This window comes from Dasypus novemcinctus, chromosome X (genome assembly GCF_030445035.2).
Source record: "Dasypus novemcinctus isolate mDasNov1 chromosome X, mDasNov1.1.hap2, whole genome shotgun sequence".
Taxonomy (NCBI): domain Eukaryota; kingdom Metazoa; phylum Chordata; class Mammalia; order Cingulata; family Dasypodidae; genus Dasypus; species Dasypus novemcinctus.
Window position 1 is genome coordinate 172,848,189 of NC_080704.1, and position 16,003 is coordinate 172,864,191.

At 45.0% G+C, this 16,003-nt stretch overlaps 1 protein-coding gene across 5 annotated transcripts in view; it reads left to right on the forward strand.

Moving 5' to 3' along the window:
* Positions 1–8,349, forward strand: part of AFF2 (ALF transcription elongation factor 2) — a 497,989-nt gene extending 489,640 nt beyond the window's left edge. For all 5 annotated transcript variants that reach the window (XM_071213173.1, XM_071213175.1, XM_071213176.1 and 2 more), the window contains one exon: positions 3,799–8,349. In XM_071213173.1, coding sequence (XP_071069274.1) covers positions 3,799–3,920 — 122 coding nt within the window. In that variant the 3' untranslated portion in view covers positions 3,921–8,349. The remainder of the gene's footprint in view (positions 1–3,798) is intronic.
* Positions 8,350–16,003: the final 7,654 nt, after the last annotated feature.

The window sequence follows — 16,003 nt, forward strand, 5'->3', positions numbered from 1 at the left end:
TTTGATTGCTGAGCATGGAGGGAAATAGTCCCAATAGAGCAGGAAGGATGCAGATTTTGAAACCTGGTCATTTAAGTTAAAATACTGCGTGGGTCATGCGCCAGCCAGCTGGCCTTGGGAAAGTTACCTAAACTCTCTGAGCTACCTCCTAGTTTCCATCTATATGATGGAAATGATGATGATGATAGTGGGGGTGGTGAAGAAATCTACCCAGAAGGATAAAATAATATTTGTAAACCTCATAGAATAAAATTTGGGGTGCACGGTGGAAACTCTTTGAATATTTGTTTCCTTTCCTGAGTCCATAATATTATATATCTATGTAACTCAAAGATTCTGTGACTGTTGAAGCCCTGTCCATAATTTGAGCTTTCCCCCCTCAACCCAGCTATAAACTTAACACTGATTTCTGGGGTTATTTGCATTGGTTGGTTTCATTTGTTTGTACAGCTGTCTCAACAATGGTATTTTTAAAACCTGCTCTATGTCAGGCACTGCACTCTTTGCTTTATCATTTATTATCTCATTTATCCATATTTTATAAAGAAGAAACTGAAACTCAGGCTCAGTGAGGTTCAGAGACTCGTCTATGACACCACAGTTCTTAATGGTGGAAGCAGGAATTGAATCTAGAGCTGTGTGATTCCAGAGTCTGAGCTCTTACTCATTAGGCTACACTGCCCATCTAGAGACCAAAATTAATAGTGGGTCCTATAGGACCTTCAGTGAGATTCCACCCTCATCAGTGGGAAGTTCTTCATTTGTCTGCTTTTCTAGGCTTCTGAAAATCCAGAGACAAGTGATCTAGAAAACCAGACCCGTCCACAGGTTCTGAAAGTCCAAGTGAAGACATAAGCATTTTAAGGCTTGCCTAGCTTATCTAACCCTACCCTTCTCTATCTTATCTTGTTTTGGTGATTGGAGGGCAGTCCAGTATTTATGGATCTCCATAATTGCATCCATTCTCCAAACCTGTAAAAGTGATTCCTCCTAAACTAGCTGCAGAACTTTCCTGGAACAATGCAAGTTACTGTGCCAACCTTAGGGTGAGATGGTGCTAATCTTGTCACTGGCTCAGTGTGTCAAGGAATTGCTGAATTCCCTGCCTAATATTTTTTTCTTTAAATTTTTTTAAAGATACATATATCATGCGAAATATTACATTAAAAAATATAAGGGGATCCCATATACCCTCACTCCCCATCCCCTACCCCCACTCCTCCCACATCAACAAATTCTTTCATCAATGTGACATATTCATTGCATTTGAGGAATACATTTTGGAGCACTGCTACAAAGCATGGATTATAGTTTACATTGTAGTTTAAACTCTCTCCCAGTCCATTCAGTTGGTTATGGCAGAATATATAATGTCCTGCATCTGTCCCTGCAGTATCATTCAGGACAACTCCAAGTCCTGAAAATGTCCCCATATCACACCTCTCCTTCCCTCTCTCTGCCCTCAGCAATTCCCTTAGCCACTGTATCCACATCAGTGATACAATTTCTTCCATTGCTAGAGTCACAATAATTCTATTTTATTCCTCCATACTGAGGACACTGGGATGGCGATGCTGACTCCGCCTCTAACTTGAGAGGAGCCTAGATCCCACATGGCTGATGGATGGGATTCTCCTGCTTGCAGTTGTAGACTCTCTTGGTTCCCTGGTGTGGTGGTTGACCTTCTTCACCTCCCTACTAGCTGACATGGGCATGGCCAACAAACCGGAGAGTAGGTGCTGCTACTCTGCTGAGGCTCAGAGCCCAGCCAGCACAGAGTCATTCCAGAGATTCAAGCCTCCCAAGCATACACCAACCCCAACACCAACCACAGGTTCAGTAAAAGTGACCAAAGAGGCTTGTGTAGAGAGGTCACATCTGAGTCCAAGTCCATCACACTCAGGAGCACAAATCCCTGCCTAATATTGAATCAAAACAGCTCCAGCATTCTGCCAGCAGAACAAAAACATGTCCTGCAAATGCTGTCATAGGACTTGGAAGAGGACTTAGTTTGGGATCTTCTGGTTGCAGCCTTGAGTTTCACACTGTTGTTATTTCTGATCTCCTTAGATTTAATCACTTTCCCAACATCTGACTTGTACACATAGAAATGGGAAACCGAGGGCTTGATTGGCACTCTATCTCCTGCTGGAGGCCTCCTGTACTTGCACTTTTTTCCACGCAATTATGCAGTGGAGATGGATGAGGTTGGCTCTCCCAGTGGAGGGTCTCCACCCCACCCCATGTCTGCCCACCCACACAGCTGCAGATGGCTTCTTGTGCAGGGCTCTGGCGCTGAAATGGACCCATTGAGCCAGTGATGCCCTCTGCCCTTTGACACAGAAACCCCATTCCCTAACTCCCCCACCACTTACACTGCTCACTTGAAGCAGTTATTAAAAGGGTGACCTGGGTATCTCATTCTGAATGCCACAGAGGGCTTCGTACAAAATATCCAGGGGACGTCCTGGCTCACAGGAGGCTCGTCAGTGATGAGTAGGTCCTTTAACATTCCCGCTAATATTGAATTTCATAAGAAAATATATTAGATGCCAAAAATAATTTACTCCTTTATCAGCAGAAATTATTCTTTATTGCATAGTATAGGTTAAAAAGTATCACATAATCAAATGAAGTTGATACCTAGAGAACGAGCCCATATGTTACACATAACATGAAGAATAAATGCTTTGTGTAGTAAAACACCATCTGCAAAGCAATCAAGCGCATGGAACCCACACACGGAAATTGCTTTCCTAGGAGCCAAGACAGCATCCCTGCGACTTTAGGGCAGTCTTCGGTTTTGCTCCACCCAGATTCCTCACCCCTGGCCAGCACAGGTGCAACATTCTCATGTGTGAAGCTCCTTCCCCAGGCAAGAGCTAACAAAGTGGGTGCCAGAGAGTCCTCTCATGGCCAAGGTCACCCCAGTGCCAAACAAGTCAGTTCAAACATGGGAAGGGGACTTTGTAGACTTCATATACTTATCCCCACATATTCCCCGCCCCACCTCCAAGAGACATCCAGAATCCCAATGCCATGGGTTGCTGATGGAGGCTCAGTGCTGCCCCTTTCCCCGAGTAAGCTGGAGTGGAAGCAGTTGGGCATTCTCACCATCCATGTCATGGGGTGTGTGGGGAGTTGTTAGGTGACAGATTCTTGCAGGTCATTTTCTGTCCTGAACACAATTGTTGTAATAAAGGGTTATGATATCAGATGCCTCCGAGATGTTGATTTGGTCTTGGGTGCAGAGGGCTAAAACCTCTGTCCAGGTTCACTGGCATTGTCTACATCATGCCATGAAAAATCACTAAACTCAGTTCATTTAGACCAAAGGATAAGAGAGTATTTTTTTTTCAGTTCAATAGTGCATTGAATGACAAACAGCTTTAAACCTCCATGAGATAGTAAGGTACGTTTAGAATCTGCTACCTGAGAAAATAGGTAGTGATTAAAAAAAAGAAAAAGAAAACTTCCTCTGAATGCAGTAACAGCTTTAAATGAGTTTGTGTTTTATGATCCCAGCACCAGCAAAGAGTATGAATGCTTCACAGTCTTTATTGAGCTCACAAGAGGTTAAAAGAGCAAGATCTGATACGCAGATGGAGTTTGGGTCCCCTAGTATTCACTTTATAAATGTCTGCTGATTGACAGAAGGACTGAGTGAATGAATGAATGAATGAACAACTTCTCCAAAGTCCACGTGATTGTGGTGTTGCATGAAGGCAGCATAGCACGGGGGAGGATATTTCCATGATACCATTTAACGGTCTGACCGAGGTCTGCTCTGATTTTCAGAATTCTTTGGCGACCTGGACACGTTGATGGGACCTCTGACACAGCACAGCAGCATGACTAATCTTGTCCGCTACGTTCGCCAGGGACTGTGTTGGCTGCGCATCGACGCCCATTTGTTGTAGTGGGTGTCCCCCCCCCATCTACCATCACCACCCATCACTCTCCCTCCACCAGTGCACTGATGGTCACTGGTGGGACTCCACCCATTTGAGAAAGTTCCCTTTGATTCTGTTTGTTTTTATGGTTCTTTTGATAGCTGTGAAAAACAGAAGTCATTGTCAGTGGACACTACAACTTGAAAGCAGTGTATGTTTTATTACCTAGTCATTTTTCAGTATTTGATATGCATTCTCGGATCCCTCCATCCTTTTGTGCTTTATGGAATGGCACAGTCCCTACAGTATTGTTTTATGTCCACACTACCCAAAACAAAGAATGAAAAGCATTCGTGATGATAACAGATTCCTAAGAAATGACACAAGATGTCTTACCTATGTATGAGAACGTAGACACAAAGGACCTGCAAAGACTTAAATTGTCAGCAATAGCTGTCCCCCAGACTATACTCTTATGTCCAGAAAAGAACATATTTCATAATCCATTGTTAAATTTTTGTGCTTCCCAGAGACTCAATCTTCAGGTGAGAATTTTCATTGACAAAATACGCTGGTGAGCTATTGTAGCAACATCATAAAATCAAGATGGGTAAGAAAAAGGAATTAAATGAGCATAGCTGTGCCACTCTTAAAAAGATGCTATACCATGCAACCACAGGATATTTTGTTAGCATCCCTTCTTTTCTGGTGCCCATTTTTTTTTTTTTTTACTTTCATGATGAGAACAAGTGGTGGCATTTATTTGGGCAACTCTAAGGCATCAGCTGGCATCTGTATTTTTGAAAGCAGTTTTATTGAGATCTATTCCATGATGGCAAGCATAAATCCTCACCTGGGATTCTCTTCATGCAAAGCTCACCTTTCAAGGAACAGTTCAGTGGACTCGTGCCCTAGGAACCAAAATGCTACACTCCAGTCAGAGATGGTAGGAAGTTCTGGAAAATTCCAGAGCAAGAATCCACACCTCTGCCTCCTTTGCAGTCAGTAGGTGTGTCCATAACTGGGAGGGTTTCTTTTTTCTTTTATTTTGGTCAAGTCTATGGAAACAAAAGTCAAGTTATCATGATCTAGAAGTAATAATATACAGTTTGCTTCCTAGCTGCTTTAAAATATTTACAATCTGGACTTCCCCAACTATTACCGACAGTTCATATTTTTACAGGGTTTCTTTTTCCCTCATCTTCTTTCTTCTTTTCTGTTGTCTTTCTTTTCTTTCCTTTTCCTTTCTTTTTTTGGCTCATTTGCTTTTGACTGAAATACAATCACTGATTTTATGAAAGTACATATTAGCATGAAACAATTCCATGCATATTCCAAAGAAGACTCCAAACTCCCTAAGTAGTAGTTGGCCTTTTTTAAAAAAATGGGTTTTGGGTCAGTGCTGCACCCTGTGGTGCTTTGTAAGGGCCCTGAAGATTGCCAGCAGTTTGCCGAACTGGGAGACATGTCCCCCATTGGTTGTGACTGTCCCCACCCCTTGTGATCTGATGTCCCTAAACATCACAATGTAAATATCATCTTTGGTATCCCAGCTTACCAGAAGAATCCCCACACCTTAGAAAACACTAGCCAGATGTTAGAAATTTTGATTCTCTTCCACACAGCCCTCGACCTAGTGAATTACGGAATTCTGTTCCCTGAGCTGAGACCAGATAAATAATAGATATTTTGCACACAAAAGATGTGCAAACTTGTATGGTTTTTAAAGCAACTCATAGGGCTGTGATAGGAATGGCAAGCAATCACTCTGCACTCTTGTGGTCAAGTTTAGCCATATCTCCCTGGTTGTAAAAGAGCCAAACTTGAGTTCCACTCTGGGCATCTTTGAGCTCATAGCCCTTTGTCATATATTAAAGTTGTGGAAGTTGGGCGCCAGTGGCTGCAGCCAGAGCTGATGGAAGGATCCCAGCGGCTGAAGCCAGCACTTTTATGTTCCCAGTGTGGTTGAGCTTTCCTTCTGCAGCCTCAACAACATCAACACTCACACAAAACTTAAATCAAAGAGCATCTTTCCTGAGCCTCTTAAGTGAGAAAAATGAGAATATATGAAAGACTGAGCACCCATGGCATTTATTTTGGGTTTTTGAGTGTCACCTATGGGAAATGAAGCTTATGGCTTTGCAGTGACTCAAGTTCTCCATTGGTTTTCCACAGCTTCCCAGGTTGGGTGGCTGACTATTCTGGGTAATTAAGCCCACTGGTCTGAACTTATAAGTCCAACCTAGACCAGGATCCTAAATGATCTTTGATTCAGGAGTAGATTCTTCTTGAAAGTCAGTCTCCACACATTAGAGATTGGGGGCAGTTTTCCAGGGAAATGTGCTCATTGCCTCATGGATGAAAGGCTTGTGGCTCTAGTTTTGGCAAGTTGTCATATCTACTCTACCTACAACAGGGAGGCAGCAGAGAGTCCCACTGCCTGATGTCACCTCTGGTGGCTGAGTGCAAAGTGTGTGCTAAGTCAGCGGTACGATGACCGAATCTGACGGTTGAGCTCAGCGTCACCACCTGATTTTACAGTAGACCACACTCTAACAGCAGCTCAGAAGTCAACTAAACATGGAGGACAAGTTCCCTTCCTATCCCAGGGGATGGGGTGTCTTCCAGTTTCAAGATGAAGGGTGGGTGCTGTTTTCCAGGCACCTGCTTCATCATACTGTATTCATCACATAGGTACGCTGCTATTGGAGGGACTGAGCTATTTGGTCAAGTCTCTTCAGTTTGTGGAAGGTATCTGAGACATGTGACTGGCCGTGAGAGGTCCTGCCTCTGGAATGAGTTCCTTGGCCCCTCCCTGGACCTTGACTGAGGCTGGGTGAGACACATCTAAACAAGCTTATGGCGGGAGGAGGGAGGCTGGGCAGAGTCATGGTCAGCCCCGCCTGAGCAAGTGCACGGGAAGAGCTCAGCCCTGCAACGTGACCCTGTAGGGCTACCACTATGCCTTCATTTGTCACCCAAGCTCCAACCACAAAGAGTTTGAAAAGTTTGTGTTAGGACGTTGGCTGGGCTTTGTATTTTTAATTAGCTTTGGATTTTTTAGTGGTTTTGTCATAATACTGTCTGACTTTTGTAGGTAGGATTAATTTGAAAAGGAGTTTACTAGTGTGGTCCTCAGGGTAGAATTTAGCCGTAAGCATGTTGTTAGCCAGCCTGTAGACTATTAATTGCTTAATAATCTCACTGGGAAAATACTAGTAGTTTTATATTTGGATGGCATAATTGGAAAAGCAGATTAGCTGCTACTACTTTTAAAAGATTTGAGGGTGGGGTGCCTTTTGTCCATGCACTGACGTGAAAAGATCCAAATCTTCAGTCGATAAATCAGAAACCATTGGGCAAAATGGGTTTTGTTGAGTTTCCAAATGGATAGATTTTCATTTTGGGCATTTGCATCGCTCAGTGCATTGGGTTCGGTCTGCATCGGAAAGATACTTGTTCCATTATATCTTGCCCGAAGCTGTCGAATTCTGATTTTTGTTTGACTCAAATTGGCATCCCGGAGTTTGAAGTTGGAGTTTAAAGTTGGAAAGCATTTTTGAAGGCAGAATTGATTTTGCTGTGAGGGTGCAACCCCACGTACTTCTCGACAGATATGATTAAGTTTTCCTGCATAAGCTGGCAGGTGGGAGAACCAAACTGGATCACTGGGTAGGACTACTCAGTAAGGCAATGAACTGCTTGTTTAGAGAAGCATCCCTCTCCCCATGGAGAAAATGTGTGGCAAGATGACAGAGCTGCACAATGTCAAAAGAATGGGTTTGTTCAGCGCCCCAATTTCAGTTCCGTGGGAGGGGGGGTGAGAATGTTGAGCCAGTTGGCAATTGGCAGTGCTCTGTTATGCAACTGGCATACTAAATTCTTTGTCGTTGTCGTCATTGTCGTCGTCGTCATTTCTCATTTCCACTTGCACAGCCTTGTTGTCATAGTTCAACTCTGATCCATTTTCTCTTCGGTGTCAACAGACTGCAACAGCAGAAATGTCATCTGGGTGCTGATAATCAGCATTTACCGTGGCAGGAGGCTACTCAGATAGGCTGCTCAGAGACATTCGTCTTTCCATCTGATATTTTTGGGGAAAGAAAAAAAAACATGAATTCCCTTTCCATTCTCCACCTCACAAATCTCGAAGCCCTCGTTACTAAAAGATTCACGTTTTTGGCTCTGTAATCCATCAGCTGAAAGAAAATTGCATCATGGGAGGGCGGAGGGTGGGGGTGGGGAGAGGAGTGTAGGGTAACCCCTCCAGGCCAGGGTGATTCTGATGTAGAGGTTCCAAAGATCATCCATAGGGCTCACATTGGCTTAGGGGACACTGAACTGCTTTGCACATCCATGATCAGTTGTCATTCTTCTAAGAGATTGGAGCCTTGCTGTTTCGTTAACTGTGCAGTGTAGACTATGGTGTTTAATAAAAATTATTCAAAATTTCAAACTCTTTTGCCAGTGACCTCAATTGTGTTGGTTCTTTGATTTTTACCAGACTTTGAGGAGGGAAGCGGGATGCAAAGGAAGCCCCTGGCAAGACACTGCAGGGGCAAACCCAGGCCTGCCTGCCAGCAGCAGCAGCATGCAGACCAGCTGTGAGAAAGCTCCAGAAGCCAGCCCCAATGGATGCTCCCAGTTGGGGAGAGTTTGTTCTTACTAGGGGCCCCGTGATTTTCCAGGCCCTGCAGTGGGAAGCCAGGTGCCATATCCAGAGTTTCAGGTGCTTTACCTGGTTGAGTTTGGCCTGCGCCACCAAGGTGGCCACTAAATCTGAGAAGTGCCTCTGAGAATGGAACCCAGTGTGGTGCCCTTGGGTAGTCAGAAGCCTCCTAGATGATCATGCCCTTCTGTGGTTCTGCAGGGCTTGGAAAGCCAGGGGATGAGGAGCCCCTGGACCGAAAGTTGGGGAACCTCCCCAAAGAGAGTGACTTGCTAATATGTGGTGTCTTCTTGCCCAGCCCTGGGGCTAGCTTCTCCTGTGGCTGTGACCAGAGTGTTGCCTGGAACACATCAAGCGGTGGGCTGGCCAGTGTCGAACCCTCGGCTCTGTGAGACCAGCAGAGCACCTCAGGTGTGGCCTTTGCCAATGCCGTGGTGTGAATCCTGCCACCACGACTGCTCTCATGCTAACACCTGTGCTGTCCCTGAACCGGCAGGAGGGAGGAGACGCACACTAATGGCTCTTGCGAGCTGGGGAGAGTCACCTCCACTACACCACTGGATACCGCTGGGCAGAGAGCGCGCGGATTTTGCGTGCGTGTTCATGTGGATGCGCACACACCCACACGCTTCCGTGACTAAGGTGCTTATGTGTTTTTTACGCATGAATGAAGTTTCTGGGTGGGTCGATAGTCTGGTGGGTGAGGGCCTTGAGGTACAGGCAGACCTGGAGGCCTGGGTTTTAGGCAGGACAGAAGCCCTCTCGGGCCAAAAGGATTGATGGGACACCAGTGGTCAGCACTTGTCCACATCCCGCAAGGAAAATGGAAGTGAGATCGGCAATTAGAAACCCTCCATGACTGGTAGGGTATAAAAGAAGGGGAGGTGAGGAAACATTTTCTTAGTCGTATGGTTGTGTTTAAACTTTCAAGTGGAGGTCCTACCTTTCCAGTGTAACGCTAATAAATTATTTACTCTTGCTCCTTCCAATGGCAGCGTTTTTGTAGATAGTAAACAGTAGGGCCTCTATGGAGAGTAGCAGAATCCCAAATTTATTAAGTGTGGTTTTCTCACAATAAGGAAATTCCGAAATTTTCCCACCTCCCCATTGTCATGCAGAAGGCTTGTACTTAAGCGATTAGGGCTCTCATTATTTATTAACAGGTATTTTAAGTTAGAATTATCAACTTACTATCCAAGCTCTGAATTCAAACCAGAATCTCTCATCAAATATAGTGATTAATATTCAGAAATGATTGTTGAAACCAAAATAAGTCCCTTTTCCACCCAATATGAAGAGAACTGAGGCCACTAACAAGAAGACAGAACCCGCAAACTCTTTTTTGAAGAGAATGAGGGTTTTATTAAATACACACACACACCTTTTTTTTTATTAGACCTCCTCATCCTAAATCATCCTGAGAGGAGAATAGAAAGTCTCAAAGGACCCATTCTCCTGTTCCTGTACATCTTCTGCAGTTAATAAGAGGTTTGTTTCGGGAAAGGTTGAAGAACTTGCCCTAAACTCCTATTTTTCTTTAAACATTTCCACGTTCTGCCTGGGCCTGTGTCCACAGACTAGCTTTAGCCCTGGAGGAGAGCCACGTCTCACTGCCTTTCTCTCTTGCTTCCACAGTCCTTTCTGGAGCCAGCACAGTAAGGGTTTGGGGGTCCTGCCTCATGGTATTCCTGCAGCATCTGTCCTTACTGGAGAATGTTAGCCTGAGTCTGGTTTACTTGACATTACACTCACGCAGGGGCTCCGAGTCCCTCCAGGCGATGGACCAGTTCTCAGGGCTACAGAGAGCTAGAAAAGTGTTTAACATCCTCTGCTGCATCCCCTATTTTGAAACTGTCCTCGCTATCAATCATCTTTGCCCACCAATAGTGTAAATGAGATTGATTCTGTCTCAAGACAATTTTTCAAAGAGTTTTTTTTCTGGATGATTCTCCCCTCAGGATAAAAAGAATGAGAAATGTCTGGGGCAAAATCCTGCACATGTATTGAATTCTGAAAATTACTGGTTTTCTTCCTCTGTGCATCAGTAGCGCTTCTGAAGAGTCTTTGATGTGGCGTTGTCTACAGGTGAAATGAATATGTTAGAAGTGAGCCCAGTAGAGATGCAGTCCTTGGCATCAGAAGGTCCCTGAAATTCTCCCCTTTACACACTTGGTTTGTCATGTGACACACCCTTAGGAGTCTCCGGAAGGTATCTTTTCTGTGGTGGTGGTGGTGGTTGTAGCTGTGCTGTGGTGGTCGTTCTTCCTTGTCTCTCCCTCTCCGCCTCTGGCTTTCGCTGTCCTGCTAGTGCTCATTCTGTCTCTGAACCAGTGAATAGCTGAAGTACCTGTGAGCTTCTGAACTGTCCTTGTTCACGCTTTTAAGACATAACCGATTAATAAAAAAATAGCTGTGTCCTGCTCTCCACCATGCCACCCGGAAAGGCATGTAGTGTTCAGGGACAGGATTACAATAAGAACGGCATTATCACATAGCAGTATAAATATGAGTCTGTCGAATTCATGTGTCCAGTCGTATAACTTTGTGGAGCAGTGTTTTGACCTTTGCGACATCATGTTGGAACAAGTGGAGTGGTTGCAGGCAGATGAGCAGTGTTTATATCAGGGTTTTTCAATGAACTTTAGTTGGAGGCCTGGCAATGGCAAACATCTCCGGGTGTTGCCATAACCCTTATAAATAGGAACAACAAAAATCTCTGTTCAAGAAATCTCCCAGAGTGCTTCAGTCAAGATTAATTTTTAAGTTCATCTTTTATTTTTTTCCCTTTCTCTTTTTTCCTTTTTTGGGGTGGGGCTGAGGGGTGGGAGTGGGGAGCTGTTATTGTTAACCGAAGAAGTAGTTTCCTTGCAATGATTATGTTTCTCTCTCTCTCCTCTCTTCTGTCTCACTAAAATATTGAAATCTGGAGTCTTTGGTAAATCTGCATTAGACGAGTCTATAGGTCAGGAATGAAGTCTAAGCAGAAATCTCTGGGTTTCCCAAGAGGAACGCTCCATTCTCAGTGGGCCCTTCCATACCCACACTGAAAAATGGGAGGAAGGGCAGAGGTAGATTTTGCAGAGGGACACTTTTACAATATCTTCTGAGCTCTAATGCAGTTTAGCAAATGACTCCCCCTGTTTTTCTAGAAAGTAACTTGACTGAGACTTGCAAAACACCCCTGAGAGTTGCCAGGGATGGCTTCTGCCTGGTCTGTGGTGAGTGCGTTTGCTTTGTGTCTATGAAAGGCACATTCACGTCTTGTGTGCTCGTTTGAACTATTTCTTAACATTCCCATTCGCCTGTATATAAGAATCAGAAAGAAAATTCCAACATGTTGTAAATGAAGATGTGACTCTGTAACATTTTCTCCAGTTCTCGGGTGGGGGGGGGGGCAAAAAAAGAAGACATTTTCATGCATATTTTAACCAGAAACTGCATATTTAAGCATCACGGAAAATATTTATTGAGTAGCAGGGATACAAATGGGAATTTAATTGTCATCATATGCTTTGTTGGGGGGAGGGGTACTCACCCACACCATGTTGCTGGATCATTGCAGCAAGCCATAACTGCACAAATAGAACACGTGCGTGTGTGTGTGTGTGTGTGTGTGTGTGTGTGTGAAAGACATGTGACATCACCTCTGGCTTACTGTCCTTCATGGAATTTTAGCTTTCTCTTCCCAAAAAAACATCGTCTTACAGTTCTAGGGGGCCATGACTATGATGCCATATGGAGGCAGGGATTTGAAAGGAAAACTTTCCTCTTGGAGGTATTTGGTATAATGGTATGGCTCAACCACATGGATTCCACCGGCCTTTGTGAGGGAAGAGGCTTATGGGAAGGTGAGCAACACAGGAGCTGAGTTGGGGTCACAGGGTTGATGTGCGCTTGCCCCGGGCTGCGGGGACAGCTCAAGTCCCTAGGGCCCATGTCCTGGCTGGGGCTCCCTCCAAGTCAGGAAAGGAGCGTGAGCATGAGAAAGAGCCGGGCCTGGTCCCTGGTCAGATTTTGTGAGGCCCTTCTCCAAACGGAAGACTCCTTCCCACACAGGTGCCCCCACGGGGGGACGGTTCAAACAAGATAATGCATAAAGTGCCCCCTTTGTTTTCACGTACTTCAGCTCATCTTGGGAGCCCCTTTTCTGTGGGTGCAGATTGCCAAACATCATACTCATTGCAGATTCCCCACCTGTCATTGTCCTCAACACGCATGCTAGTCTCGTCGGCTCTTCGGTAAGGTCAGATGTTCTGTATAGACCAAGGTGGCTGTTCTAACATCAAGCAATTAATAAAATGTCATCTAGTTTTTTAAAAAAGGGTTTTGTTTGCTTTATATGTATAAAACTGTATCTGCCTGTGTGGCTTTGCATTTCAAATGTGTGGCGCACAAGCATTTTGTTGGTGCTTTGTTCTCGGTACAGTAATTCGGTGTACAAACATTTTAATGTCGTTTTGTTGTTTTCCAACACGTCTCTGTAAAAAATGATATTGGCTGAGCTGGTGCGTTGGTTTCTCTCATAGAGGCATTAACTATACTGCCAATGCATTGAATTATTTAAAATTGCAAAATAAAATTTTTATGAAAATCTGGTTTTAGACATGTAGTTTATTCTGTTTCTATACTTTCTCGGCCTTGTCACCACCTCTTTCGCATTATAACACATAGTCGGAGCTCCCACTTACATCAACAGCTTCACAACTGAGAGCCCTAAGGAAAGCACCACTCACAAAGCCAATCATTGTATGAGAGGGAGCCTTGGACCAGCATTCAGAGCCCATTTAAGAGAACACCGCAGAACGTTTAGTTACCTGGGTCCTTCAAACACAGCACATGAAAGCTGGCAAGGTTTAAGACCTAAACTGCAACACTTACTGAGAGAAGAGACAGAGGGAATTAGAACACTGGATGGAAAAATTAAACGTACAGTCGACCATGACCTCTTACTGCAGGGGCAAGCCCCACAAGCCTGCCAGGGCAAGGCAAGCACTAATTTTAGGGCACAATAATGATTTAAAGTCACCAGGAAAAGGTTAAATCATCTTAGGTATACTCTTTTTACTGAGGCAAAAGGGCAGGTCATCTATTTTAGAAATAGGTCCTTGAAAATATTTTCACTTTCCAGGCAGTGAAAGAGTCAGTTGTAGAAGCTAGACATTCCTCCATTTATATGGAATATCTTCTATGCCCATAAGAAGTGAGGAGTCACAGGGCTGAAACTTTATCCAGCACCCAACTGTTAGTGATCACAGCATTAAGAGTCAGCTAGGCTGTATTTCCTTTAAGCAAATGAACTACGGCTAGTTTGACATCGCATAATCGCAGTCCAAGTCTGAACACCGATGGCACTAAATGTGGTTCAAAACCCATAGTTGCAATGCTACCGTTAAGGAAACCCGAATCCTTTCCTTCACGGGAGACCCACAGAGACCATAACTATGAACATTTTTCTGAGCGGACAACGAAGAGCTACTGGATTGGAATAAATAAAGCCAAGTGGGTTATACATTTGTTTTGGAAGAATCAAGTTGTGTTCTTCTCTCAAAAATGGGTGTCAGAAAGGATGACCATCCCTCGACAAAAGAATGACCGTGCAGGTAAGGACTGGCAGGAAATACGCAGAATGCCACTTTTTAAAAATCAGGGTGCTGGGATGATGCTGATTGAGCAGCTTGGGCAGCGCTTCCTGTGTGCCAGGCACTGTTCTAGCACTTTCTTCCCTGTCAGCGGCCCTGTGATAAAGGTACTACTGTTGTACCGATGAGGAAACACAGAGACGAGAAGAGGTTGTTAGGAATAATGCAGTTGCTGCTGGCGCAGCTTTTCATTTTAAAAACACAAGTAAAGAAGGGCCCTGAGCCCTCAGGGAGAGATGTCTGCTCCGATCCGTTCAGAGGTCTCTAAAGGAAAGGCATTGGGTCAGCTTTCCATGGAGGTGCCAGTAACTCAAGGAAGGTTTGGTAAGGCCCCTCACGCTGAGACGTAGCCAAGAGAGGACGAGCTTGTGTCATGTCCACAGCCTTGGCACAACAGAACTGTCATACCTGGTCACTCTGAAGACAGCCCCAACCCCAGCCTCACTCCTTGTCCTTGGGTGTGACAAGCAGACATGGCTTCAGCAGGCAAGCAGCACGTTTGAGGGGACTGAGCGCCCTGGGCTTTGAGGCAGGATTTTAGAGCAGCCTCTCACTGCCTGACATAAGCGAGGCACTTAACCTTTCACACCCCACCTTGTTCCTCTAGAAAATGCAGCTGATAGTATCAGCCTTCTCCCTGCTACCCAACGATGAGCCAGCTCTCCTATAGACCGGAATCTCTCATCCTAGCACCCTTGCAGCAACGCTAAGGATTTTGTTTCCCCCAAATAATTTCCCCTGTCACACTGCTGTTATCAAGGCCAACAGCTTTAAGTCTCTGCGGGTGAAAGAGCGGCGAGAACATCAAGGTTGCATTTCTAGCAGGGGATATGCCACAAGTGTATCACACAGAGGGCTCAGGAGTACGCTGCGTGTCATCCTTTGCCAGGAGAAAAACGTTTAGCTTTGTGAGTTTCTCCAGCAAACACATTTTGGCCTTGGGTGGGAAACTTGGTCCTCCTCTCCCATTTTTAGAGATGGAAATAAAATCGTAAAAACTTCAGCTGAGATATAAGAGCGCTCTGTATAATCTACTGGGGGATTTTGCTCACAAGTTCCAGTTATCATTGGAAATTGACACACGTTCCCTGGGCCCTTCGCAGTTTGGATTAGCCACCGCTCAGGGTCTCTAGGGACTGACCATTACACAACCCAGAGTGTGAGGTCGGGAATTGAGTGGGGGCCGGGAAATGACTTTCTGGCCCTGTCCATCTGGCTTTGCGACGCTCAACCCTTGGGAACACCAAGGGAACTTTTAACAAGGCCAGTGGTCAGGCCTGACCTCGAGGGTTCCTGACTGAGTAGGGCCATGTCCAGTCTGTGCCATCGTTTAAAGCTCTCCTGGGGATTCTAACAAAGCCAGGTGAGACCATTCCTAAGCGAGGCTCTAGCTGCCCGGATATTTGCCTTATCCAAGAAAGAGCTCACAGTTACTCATTCATCCCAGCATCCTGAGGGTGATGGGGAGAGAGAGGTTGAAAGTAAAAAGGAGACAAGAGAATAACGGTGCTTCTAGAAACCATCCCACAGATATCCAACTCAAGAGTATTATTCTCCCGGGAAGGGATTTCCTGTCATGCTTGTTACTCTCCAGGAATTTTCCACATCGCTCAGACTGCAAGTCACGTGAATGTATTCTCATTTCTCATATAATAAGACAGGCCTTGCAACAGGCCAGAGGTGCGAGGGGAAAATCAGATAGATGGGAAACACCTCTCTGATAGCCTTCTCATGGGCCTGACTCGACTCAGGTTGATGGTGGTGATCTTAGATGCTCCCAGAATCCTCAGTTTGGAGGGTAC